This window comes from Embiotoca jacksoni, unplaced genomic scaffold (assembly GCF_022577435.1).
Source record: "Embiotoca jacksoni isolate LCO1_2020_lvr unplaced genomic scaffold, fEmbJac1.0.p SCAF_35, whole genome shotgun sequence".
In the NCBI taxonomy this organism is placed as follows: Eukaryota; Metazoa; Chordata; class Actinopteri; family Embiotocidae; genus Embiotoca; species Embiotoca jacksoni.
In genome coordinates this window covers 3499288-3511726 of record NW_027185387.1, presented here as the reverse complement: position 1 = coordinate 3511726, position 12439 = coordinate 3499288, and the positions used below count along the sequence as shown (strand labels likewise).

Below are 12439 nucleotides of genomic sequence, written 5' to 3'. Positions count from 1 at the left end.
GCAGATGTTACCCCACAATATGGTGCCGATATCATTCAGATTTTAACATTTTTCACCAAAGAAAAATACCATCAGACCAATGTAAAGGATGCTTTAATGTAAAATAAAAGTCTGTATTTAATTAAAATTCCATTGACACATTTGTTCCCTGTTGCTGCTTCGTGAATTAATTATTCACTTATTACTTTACATTAATAACTTTGTCTCTTTGTATTTGTTTTCCTGTTTTTGTCCATCAGTTTTGACCGTGATGCTGTCACTAAAGAAACACCTGCAGCTGTTCCCAGAGAAGGAACCACACCAGTGTCCAAGCCCTCTAAAGGAGCAAAAACACGCGATGTAAGCAATCTCTTCTTTTTTCTTTTTTAGATAACGGCTATTTCATTCAGCATGTGTTTGCATATTTGCAGGGTTGAGTTTTTTTTTTTTTTTTTTTTTTATTGTGAATGCATTAATGAATGTTGCCATTAAAGCTGCTAATCTAACACCAAGAACATCGCAGCTGGCTGACATGAAGATCAAAATGCACCGAAGCTCTTCTACACGTTATTAAAGGCACCTTTTAAAACATGCTGTTATCACTTCCGGTGAACTCCAGGTTGGCAGAGTGGGCCAAAAAAAGAAAGCCAGAATGGCACGGACCCGCTCCGACTTCCTCACCCGCAGCCCCGTCCTCTCAGTTGGGGGCGACACTGACGAGGATGACTGTGATGGCGACAGCCTCCCCAGCCCCCGTCATTACACTCTACCCCTCTCCAAACAGAGTTCCACGGAGGCGGGCTTAAGAGAGTCCTGTTTCAGTGACTCGGACATGGTAACAGGCACCCCCCGAGCCCCCAGCGGCGCTCTCTCTACGTTCTTAAAGCGTGGCTTCTCTCTGACCTTTCTAACCCACTCCGCAGAGAGAGCATAGGTCTGCATCACACCTCTGACTCCAGCTGCGCTTCAGCAAATTTCTCTTTTCTAAAATAGTCACTTTTCTCAAAAAGTGGAAGACATTTCAAAGGTGTTTCGAGGCAGGTATTTCAAAGACATTTTTAAATACCTGCTAAAACGGTGTTGTTTAATAAGCCATAAACACTATCCTTCTAATCGAAGAATATATATACATTGATTTTTATGTATAATATTCATGTTGGTTTTTAAAGACATGAATTCAAGGCTGTCAAAACCATAAGTCCAAAACTTTCTTATATTATAAAACCTCTCCAGAAATAATGAGCAACTTTGAATTTGAATTAGAATTTCTGCATCCTGATGGATGACAATTTTTGAAATGTATTTTCCCCCTGAAACCTTTAATGTAGTTGCTTTTCTAACATAATGCTGCTTCTCTTTCTCTCACAGCTGTAATAGTGATTTTTCTCCTTGATTTATTCCTGGTTCTTTCCTTTTTGATTAGAAATACTTGCATGCCACTTGGTTGTGTTTCCTCTCTTAGGACAAAGCGCTAGTTGCTAGTCAAACCTTGGAAACCCTTGAGAGATGATTCGCTCTTGACTTTCTTCGTCACTTAACAAACTCTTCCTGTCTTTTTGTGGGAAAAATGGTTTGAGTCATATGTTGTCAACTTTCTTACTTATGAAGTACTATTTGTTGTTTTTGCTATTTATTTTCATGATAAATTGTGGAACTTTTATTGATACTTACAGGAAGTTAAAGCTCTGGTAAATGTGAAATGTAGAAAGTGCTACAAAAGTGATGTGATGGTGCCATCTACTGGCTTGAGCTTGTCTGCAGCTCATAATAAACTTCTCTCATGGAAATAGTAGAGGCTTTTCTTCCCTCTGTGCCATGTCTTTAACATGTTATCTGTTCTGATGTTGTTTCAGCCCGCGAGCTCTGAGGAGCAGAAGAAGATACACAAAGCCATGTCGTCAGGAGATCTGGGCAAAGTGGACTCGCTGAGGAAGAACTCGCAAGATGGAAGGTCTGTTCCTCAACTTTGCATCGCTAGCATCCAGTTTAACCAAAACTTATTTTCTTTATCTCCTTAATAGCAAATTTTACGGAGGGTTTTGCCACTTATAAGTTCAAGCAATTTACATTTTGAATGTACAAATTTTGTTTATTTTTGACCAGGGTTCGTGGTAAGATGCGTTTCTGGGGCAAGAGTAAGTATGGCGATAAGAAGACGTCCAGAGAAAAACTCATCTGTGGGGGAGATTCCCTGGATGGAGACTACGGAGACACTGGGCCACTGCTGGGAGACGGTACGATATGCAAGAGCTGATGCATCCTTTTTCAAATACCTAATATTTTTGAAACAATCAAAAATAATACAGTGAGAGACTAAAATACTCCTAAACATTTTTTAATCTTTTACCTAAAGTTTGTTTGCCTAAGTTGCTTGTTTTAAACAAATATCATTCCCACCGAAGTGTCGCTGAGTGGATTTCTGTCTCCCGCAGCAGGCCAGGAAAACATGTCGCCGCCCTGTAGTCCGGATCTGATGTCGGATCGAGGGTTCAGAGACCTGAAGGAGAACAAGGAGCCTTCTCCCAAGGTGAAGCGAAGGCGCAGCGTCAAGATCAGCAGCGTGGCTCTGGAGTCGGCTCAGTGTCAGAACGACGCTGTGCAGATCCTCACCTGCACCAACGACTACCGAAGCATGAACGACTTCCTCATGAAGAAGGTACAGCCAAACATGATCTGTCTTGTGCTCTCGATACATAATATGAGTGAAGGTGGAGCTTGAGGTTGGACTTGAGCATCTAAAATTCCTCACAAGGAGAAGAAACGTATAATATTTAAGAGCTACTTGTAGTTCTGCTTCGTGCTGTGATGAATGTGGTGTCACGTTTTAGATCAACGACTTGGACACTGAGGACAGTAAGAAGGACACCATGGTGGACGTTGTGTTTAAAAAGGCTCTGAAGGAATTTCGTCTAAACATCTTCAACTCTTACTCCACGGCGCTTGCAGTAAGTGTCAACGCTGCATAAGTTATCCCTCAAAACTACAAAGTATTCCTTTGAATTATAGTCACCACTTTCCGGATCTTTATTCTTAGTCCGGTTGTTTTATACCGGAGCGTTATGTTTTAAAAGCACACCCTGCTGTTTTTTCTCCCTAGATGGATGACGGTAAGAGTATCCGCTACAAAGACCTTTACGCTCTGTTTGAGCACATCTTGGAGAAGACCATGCGTCAGGAGCAGAGGGACTGGAGGGAGTCTCCGGTCAGAGTGTGGGTCAACACCTTTAAAGTGTTCCTGGATGAGTTCATGACCGAGTACAAACCTCTGGACAGCACACTCGGCAAGGTAAAGACGTGTAGCGGCCTCCTGACCGCTAGGGGGAATAGAGGCCGTTTGGGAGTTTGGATGATGTCAAAACTGTCAACAGACATTTTAGACTCCTTTGAATTAATTTAGTTTTGGGTGAAGGTAAAGAAATAAATGCATTGGTTGTTCCAATAAGAATATTAGGTGTATAATGATTATTTACATTTTTACAAACTTGTCACATACTTCGGTTTGCAAAAGAGATTCAGTCAATGCTGTACATCATGTTAATATTTATTTTTGATGCTTTGATGAATACTAAAAAAAAATGTGTTTGTTTTCTTTCTTTTCTTTTCTTTGACTGCAGCCGGCTCCTAAACCCGAACGCAAAAAACGGAGGAAGAAGGACATTGACATTGTAAGTTTCTCCTCATTCTCACCAACATTGGGCACAACAGAGGAAACACATCCAGTCTTCTATGACTCCATCTTCAACAACAGCTTAAATAACAACATTTTAAAGCAAACATCTGATAGAATACACAAGGCTGTAAAAATAAAGGAAAACAGAGAAATGAACCTGTGCTCTGCTGCTCTCTGCAGGTGGAGGAGCATAATGGCCACATCTTCAAGTCCACCCAGTACAGCATCCCCACATACTGTGAATACTGCTCTTCACTCATCTGGATGATGGACCGTGCCTGCGTGTGCAAATGTGAGTGCAGAATATCACACCTGCAAATCAGAACACCTCATGAATCCCTGAATTTCATACAGCGTAGAAAAACTGCCCTTAAATCTGCGATTTTGAAGGTCATGAATGGTGTAAAAATAAGTTGTTGTTTTTCTTATTAGAAGACGCTCATGCAGAAATGCTTAACTGAAAGAAAATTAATCATATAATAATTAAGTAAATGGATTTTGTCATTTATCAAGTAAAAACATTGCTTGTTCCAGTTACTTCACTGTGATTTGCTGCTTTCTCTGTTTTACTTAGTAAAAACTGGATGTCTTTGACTGTCATTTTATGGTCTGCGAACTCATGATGACAGTATTTTCTCACTGGAACAAATGAGATCAGTTAATTGTCAAAATAATCCTGAGGTTAATTGATCATGAAAGTGGTCTTTTACGGCCTTAAAATGTGAGATGATGAAAGGACACCATCATCTCACACAAAGAGAAAAGGCCTGTGGTGGGTGTTCAGGTTGATGCAATAGTAAATTTCAACTGAAATATTTTACTACACTTTCTTTATTGGATATGAACATGAGGAAGAAGAAGGTTTCTGATTTACTCCTAAAACATCTTCTGCTGGTGGAATTTTGGGTTTTTCAATTTTAGTAGTAGAAATTGAAATGTCCTTAAAGCTGCTGTTAGTGAGTGTTTGTACCCTGACACACACACACACACACACATGCAGGGGGATGTTTTCATCACTTCAGAGGACATGACACTGACTTACATGGATTTCCTGGAAACTTGACTTTATTCTTATATGAATGAAACTTAACCTTTATCTAACCCTTAAACCAAGTGTCTACCCTAAAATGTATTAATTTACATTATGTGGATGTACTTTTTGTCCCCAAAACGAAGTCCCCACAGTGTTAAAACATTTATGTCCCCACAACACGAGAATTGTAGAATTTTAGTTTTGCGATGTAAAAGAAATTGCTTTTCATACCAAAAATGAATGACCAAAAATACACACACAAACATCTCTGGACTTTACACACACATCCACACACACACGCACAAACATCTCTGGACTTCTCACGGACACACGCACACACACGCACACACACGCACACACACACGCGCGCGCACACACACACACACACACACACACACACACACACACACACACATATATGCACAAACATCTCTGGACTTCTCACGGACACACACACACACGCAAACACACACATACGCACACACGCAGAGCTCGGTGTGACCTCAGAGATCGAGCCCCGCCCTCCCTCCCTCCTCATCCCTAATCAGATTGTTTTCAACTGGACTCATGGGGTCTGCGTCTCTTTCTCTCCAGAGATTTCTCCACACAGTTTGTCCTTTATCCGCACAGGATGTTTTCTTCACGCCGGCCAACGGCCCTCTGGTCTCTCGAGCAATAGCAGTGTTGATTTTTTTTTTTGTGTGTCTTTTTTCGCCAGCTTCTGCTGAATAATGAGGAGGCACTGCCTTTCTGTGGATAATAGAAATGACTTGTTTGATCTCTCTGGCTGTGTTTCTCCAGTGTGCCGCTACGCCTGCCACAGAAAGTGCTGCCAGAAGATGACTACTAAATGCAGTAAGAAGGTGAGTCGGCCATATTGTGCACCCTCACAATAACGTCCCATGACATTAATTGTGTTACTGCGGGTTTATGTAAAAGAGCTGATGGTATTTGTGCCTCATAACACACCAACAGTGATCGATCTTGAAAGACAACGGACTCGGGATATAAATTTTGAAAAATGTTTGCATGTGTATACTCAACATGTGGATGTGTTAATAAGAGTATATTATATTTGTGTCTGTGAACAGTTTGATCCGGAGCTTTCCTCCAGACAGTTCGGAGTGGAAGTTTCTCGTCTGACTAACGACGAGAGGACGGTGCCCCTGGTCGTAGAGAAGCTCATTAACTACATTGAGATGCACGGCCTCTACACCGAAGGAATATACAGGAAGTCGGGTTCCACCAACAAAATTAGGGAACTCAAGCAGGGGTTGGACACAGGTGGGTCAGCCGGCAGGTTGATGATGCGTGTTGGCTTTAAAAACCCAGGTGACAAAAGGATTAAATGTGATTTACAAAGTGTTGATGTGGTTTCTCTGCATTCTCTACGGGGACCGCACAGATGTGGACAACATGAATCTGGACGACTACAACATCCATGTTATCGCCAGTGTTTTCAAGCAGTGGCTCAGAGACCTGCCCAATCCTCTGATGACATTCGAGCTCTACGAGGAGTTCATACGTGCCATGGGTAGGTGGTGGACATTCAGCACCGTCGTGCTTCAGTTGCATCTCACTTGATATTTGCTCCACAACGATTTATTACTGCTAACAGCGGGAAATGTACTTGCCTGCTGAAACAGTAAATGGTGATTTGTCTTGTGCGAATGCCTCCTCAGGTTTGAAGGATAAAAAGGAAATGATCAGAGGAGTGTATTCAGTTATTGACCAGCTCAGCAGAACGCACCTAAACACCTTGGAACGCCTCATATTTCATCTTGTCAGGTAATGAAAAAAAGAAATCTCTTATTATGCTAATGTTAGACTTAATATATGGAGCGGCTTAATTTCATTCATGATGGATTATTCTAATACTGAATTCATGCTTTCAGGATCGCCTTGCAAGAGGATACAAACCGTATGTCAGCTAATGCCTTGGCTATAGTTTTTGCACCCTGCATCCTTCGCTGCCCCGACACCATTGATCCACTGCAGAGTGTCCAGGACATCAGCAAGACAACAGCGTAATAATATACTTCATGTTTATCAAATAAACCCTCTGCTCTGCCCAAGGTTGTGGAAAGTGTGGGGGGGAAATTGGAATACATATTAAGTTAAATTCATCTATTTTAGGTGAGAACAATGAACAAACTCTTTCAGCAGCTACTTTATCAAGATTTATTAAGGAGGGAAAAAGTATAATTTTTTTTAATAGGAAGAGAAAAAGTGACGCTCGACAAGTAAAGTCATCAGTCAACGCATAATTCAGCTGAAGTGGTCTTTTGGGTTTACTGTCACTGTAGCCTCGTGTTGTCCGTGTCTAAAAGCTCACAGCATAACTTGCATAATGATATTAGGTCAATAAAATAAATCTTAATTCGACTTGCATTGCTGCAGGTTTCCCCACTGATGGTGCATAAATTCAATCACATGAGTGCATAAATTGGGCATAAATGTATTGTCTTGACAGGAAGAATGGGGACAATTAGCCCAATGGCAAATACAAGGCACATATTGTACTGTATCGGTCCACAACTGTGTAGAGAGGGTTTTTGAATAACTTGTTATAAACTTAAGTATTTCCAGTGACTCTGAAGTGATTTTGTCTTTTGCCATCTGTTCATAGGTGTGTAGAACTTATCATCTGTGAGCAGATGAATAAGTACAGAGTGCGACTAAAGGACATCAGCACCCTGGAGTTTGCTGAGAATAAGGCCAAATGCAAACTGACCCTCATTCGACGGTCGATGGTAAGATCCAACATTACGACTAATCCCACTGTTATCCGAGCAATAACCTATTTACTGAGTCTTTGCTAAACCTACCTGACTCGGCCATCCTGAAAACGCCTTCACTGCTACCCCTTCCCGTGATTTCCTCCCTTTTTATAAGCAGAGTTTCTCCTCTCCAGAATCTCTGCCCTAACATGTCCTTTCCTTTACCCAGAGACCTGTACTAATAGCTGTTAGATTTATGAGCATAATGCACACTATGGTATGTATACACACACCATGGATTGCATCTCCAAACCATCATCCAGTGGTGATGTTCTTGTGGTTCCCGCACATCTCTTCAATTATTAACATCTGTGTTCTCCATCCCCAAAGCATGAGTCATTGCTTCACTTTTTTTTGTTTTTGGATGTTGTCGACTATATTCTTTTACCGATTCTTGTGGATGAAAGTAAGGACATTATACGGTCATACAGTTGCTTCTAATTTGATTTTCTTTATGCTATGTGGCGTATGGAACAAACAAAAACATTTTTCATATCAAGTCATATTTTATTGCTGTGTTTGAAATGGCATTCTTCCCTTAGTACACTAATAAATAGTGCTCTTAGATGTTAGGACTCTTACTTGTGTAGTACTTGAATTTCGACAGACTACTGTTGTCTCAAATCGCACACTGAGAGAATATAAACTCAGCATGTGAATATATCATCTGCCAACATGTCTGCAGCTTTAATTATTTTACCAAGAAATTAACGAGTTTTTGTGGCCTCTGTTTAACACGAACACATTTATGTTTTTTATCCAGCAGCACAAGTGCAAAAGAGACACTTTTGTGTAGTTTTCAGGAACAGCTACTGCTTCCTCAGATGCCTTAATTTGAAAATTCTCTATGTCGCTGGTCCCGCCCCTTCCTGTACGTAGCCGAGACGCCGACCGTTTTTTTTTGTTTTGTTTTGTTTTTTTTGGACCGTTTTGAGTGCATCATCCTGCACTTGTAGTGCACTGCAGGTTTCCATACTTGGCAGTGTGAACGCACTTACACCATTTGGAACACAGCATGTGACTTAAAATCCATAAAAATTTAAACATTTTCAGTTTTAAAGGCAAATACTGAAGAGCTTAGATCCCTAAGAAATCCGAAATAAGAAATTGGAGTCTGGTTTAACTTGTGTCGTTACTTTCTCTTGGTAAATTATGGACATACTGTATATCATAAAAAAAAATTTGGATGACTCTTGTACATTTTCCCTTGACATACCATAACAATATCACACAACAGTGGTATTGTTACTATTAGCTTTGCTTTTGAGACCTGATTGACAAACTGAAATGTGTGCATTATATGTCAGTAATCTAGAAAAAGATGTAATAAGGCAGTAAAGCAGTCAATTTGACAGATTATTACTGCACATTAAAATTGATCGTTATGAATCTGGCATTGCTGATTCTTCTATTTTTTTTTCTTCTTGTCAATTTTCAAAGCAACCAAACGCAGCTAAAAAGGTAAAGTTTGTGTATCGTTGTGGTGTATTTCTCTTTGGGTTGTGGTGTTGTACTGTGTTTAAACTTGGCTGGTCGTTTGTGGTTCAGTGGGTATCTCCCTGCTAAATGTGCTGGAATGAACTGCACATGACAGCGTTTTCATTTTGGGATGATCGACGTTTTTGTTTTTTTATGAAGCACGAATGTAATATGATCATGGCCTTTGTGAGAAGACAACATCTGCCCTCCATTTGCTCATCAGGGCAAAGGCCACGTACAGCGACTGAGCTACCACACCCCGTCGCCTCCCGTCAGTCCACGGCTGCCGTCGGTGACTGACAGCGTGACCGAAGAGAGCGGCGGCGAAGAGGGAGCGGAGTCGATCGTTGAGATCTCAGACCATCAGCAGGCGGCCATGCAGCAGGAAGAGAGAGTGCTGACAGAGCAGATTGAAAACCTGCAGAAAGAGAAGTACATAATTTGACATGATTTTTTTTTTTATGACTCAAAATTAGGAGTCATACAAACTGTGTATCGGAAAAACTGATTTGGAAATATTTCTGTGTTATTGATTCTAGCTGTCTCGTGTGCTCAGGTTATTTTTGAATCTGGTTAATGTTGTCTTCTGTAGAGAGGAGCTGACTTTCGAGATGCTGAGTCTGGAGCCACGAGCGTCAGATGATGAGACGCTGGAGTCAGAGGCCTCGATCGGTACCGCTGACAGCTCTGAAAACCTCAATGTGGACTCGGAGGAAACTATTTCTGACTTTTCTGGTATGTCATTATACAGGAAATCATAACTCATCGTTCAGTGTGTAATAGTTCTTGTGTGTAATCAGAAATAAAACCACGTCTCTCCCTGTCATTTCAGAGAGAGGTCCAGGGCTGACTTCCCCGTGGCCTCGGAGATCCGACGGGAAGAGCCCCCGGCGCCGTGCTCTCCGGCGGCAGCCCGACTCCCTGGACTCTGTAGACTCATGTTCCAGTGTTTCCTCCTTCTCGTCCTCGTCCCACTTCCACCCTTCGTCCGCCTCCTCCTCGGCCACCACCCGACGGTTTCGTTTCCACTCCAAGTCACCCACTGGGGGCTCAAGTCCAGGTCCGGCCCAGGCCCAGTCTCTGAATGCATCTCAGTCCTCTCGATCTGAAAGCTTAGACGGCAGCTTGACGGGAGATCAGGAAGGCCCGTATGACGAAAGACCCCAGTTTACCAGCCGAGGCACCTACAATCCGGAGAAGGGCAAACAGAAACTTAAGGGAGCCCGGCATTCAACCCTGAGGCACTCCAGAGAAGGCAGTGGGCACGGCAGGGACCCTCCAGACATACCGCAGCACCTGGTGTTGTACGGCAGCAATGAATTCATGGTATGAAGGACACTTACTCACCAAAGCACTCCCTATCCAACTCCCACGCAGACACGTATGTTCTCAACGGGAGGTAAAATAATGGCAACTGATGTCCACTCCTCAAAGCACTCTTGCTTTTAGCCTTTCTTTGTCTAAGTCTGCAAAGAAGTGTCCCCAAGGTCCGTGTATAGTGTTTCCACCTCCAGATGTGAGGGAGGTATGTCTGGCGGAGGGACAGCAATCGGTGGAAGGGCTCCTCTTCTGTGGACTAAAACTGCCACCCATGCTCTCACAGTGCCTTGGCAGCTCTTTACTCGGCGCCAAGACGAGACACACTGAGCAGGAGGACAGAGAAAAGGGAACGTTGGAATATGCCGGAGACCACTCGGCATCAGGGAATGTTACAGAGCTGGAAAGCTGAAGCAATGTACTCCAGGAGATGAGAAGAAATCAGCCACCATGAGTCGTTACAGTGAACTTAAAGCTCAGAATTATTAGCTGCTTTATGAGTTTACAGTTCATTACAATCATTGTTAGCAATGGATGCTCTGTTATTACAAAAATATTTTTTCCCTATTTAATAAATTTTAATGTCACAGAAATTCTTTATTGCATATAATATACAGGTATAAATACTGTACAAAGCCGGAACACCAGCTCCTGCTGGGTAGTTGAAGTCAGATATTTATCTTTTTCTTTTTTTTTTTAATATCTTGGACAGAGATGTTCAGATTTGGGCAGTGGATGCTACATTTGTGTGTGTGCATGTGCGGAGCGTTCATGCGTGACTGTATGTGTGTGTGAGAAAGAGAAAACCACTTCAAGTGTTTTTTTGAGTTTGTGCTGCTTTTTTTTTTTTTTTTTTCCCCCTCACAAGGGAAATACCGCCATCAAAGGGACCAATCAGCTGGTGTGTATTCCAGCCAAGGGGATCCCAGCTCTTTAAGAATGCTCGGATGTGTATTATATTCCTGCATTCACTGCTCAACAGCCATACAACAATTGTAATGTACAGTTCATATGTACAGTATATAGTGGACAAATGCCATTCTATTCTTGAGATCTATTGTTACCCACCCACTCCCAAAGCCATCCCCTCCTGTCTATAAACTGTTTGCTCAATAGCAACAAGCAAGAACATAAAAGCGTCATGTCTTTTGTCATTATTAATGTGTGTTTATGTTTATGTCGAGTGTATTTTTCCTAATTTCATGTTGAAATATTTAACAACTTGTCATTGTTAGAATTTTTCAGCACTGTCAAAGGAGATGACACATAAATATAAACCTTTTTCTGCAGCAGAATTACTTGTCACGGTAGATAGGGGTTATTAGTAACATCAACAAGGGCTTTGTTATAATCTGACACCCAGTTAGATGTAATAGAGGAAGTATGCGCTGTACATGAAACTGAAGCAGCTAAATGGTATCCTGCCATCTTCATCTTTATTACAACTCTGCCTCGTCCCGACTATAATATGTCAAAATGTATTCTCAGAAAAATAACACCGAAAAATGCTAAATTCAAACCCAAACTCAGTACCTGATCCATGAGATGATTTTGGTGTCATTATTGGTTAGTTTCAATGATCCATGGTCAATAATTTCATTGTGTATCTTTGCAAAACGAATACGATACAAACCAGTACAATTAGCAAGATAATAATTTGTAAAATGACACCATGAAGCTTTAGAAAGAAGAAATAATGTTATATCTCGTACCGATACAAGATGGAGGATGTAAGGAATGTAAAACACCTTCAGTAAACACAGTTTCCCTGCTATGACCAGTAACTTATGATGGCTAACTGACACTTCAAGTGTCACCAGTTGATTTGCTAACTTTTGACTCTTCTCGACGTGTGCTGCTGTTTCACTACATTGTAGCCTTGATCATTATTCTGTATTTGTCACCACAGTAGCAACAGTTCAGTAAAAGTTATAAACACTCACTTTAAGAAAAGGCTGTTATGATGTCCCTGAATGTATGTTTTAATTGACATTGCACTTTTAGCAACACAGTTGAGGTCCCAAGACACATTTTATAAATGACTGATCATAATTTGTATTGATCTGATGATTTGTATATTGTAGAGTATTTACCTCGTCAGTGGCTATGTCTTAATGCATTTTACCGCATTTTATAACTGGGGGATTTATGTTACAGTTTCAGTTCCTGCATGTCTTTAGT

The 12439-nt window shown here is 41.4% G+C and overlaps 1 protein-coding gene across 8 annotated transcripts in view; it reads left to right on the top strand.

The window, feature by feature from the left end:
- The window catches only part of myo9aa (myosin IXAa), a 101469-nt gene extending 90075 nt beyond the window's left edge, over positions 1-11394 (top strand). For 4 of the 8 annotated variants that reach the window (XM_069165692.1, XM_069165690.1, XM_069165689.1 and 1 more), the window contains 19 exons: positions 240-339; positions 599-814; positions 1833-1930; positions 2083-2213; positions 2412-2635; positions 2808-2924; positions 3077-3265; positions 3594-3644; positions 3830-3941; positions 5484-5545; positions 5774-5966; positions 6088-6216; positions 6365-6470; positions 6578-6709; positions 7312-7435; positions 8903-8923; positions 9165-9373; positions 9534-9676; positions 9774-11394. In XM_069165692.1, coding sequence (XP_069021793.1) covers positions 240-339; positions 599-814; positions 1833-1930; positions 2083-2213; positions 2412-2635; positions 2808-2924; positions 3077-3265; positions 3594-3644; positions 3830-3941; positions 5484-5545; positions 5774-5966; positions 6088-6216; positions 6365-6470; positions 6578-6709; positions 7312-7435; positions 8903-8923; positions 9165-9373; positions 9534-9676; positions 9774-10273 — 2857 coding nt within the window. In that variant the 3' untranslated portion in view covers positions 10274-11394. The remainder of the gene's footprint in view (positions 1-239; positions 340-598; positions 815-1832; positions 1931-2082; positions 2214-2411; positions 2636-2807; positions 2925-3076; positions 3266-3593; positions 3645-3829; positions 3942-5483; positions 5546-5773; positions 5967-6087; positions 6217-6364; positions 6471-6577; positions 6710-7311; positions 7436-8902; positions 8924-9164; positions 9374-9533; positions 9677-9773) is intronic. The other 4 variants (XM_069165685.1, XM_069165687.1, XM_069165686.1 and 1 more) reach the window with 4 other exon arrangements.
- Positions 11395-12439: the final 1045 nt, after the last annotated feature.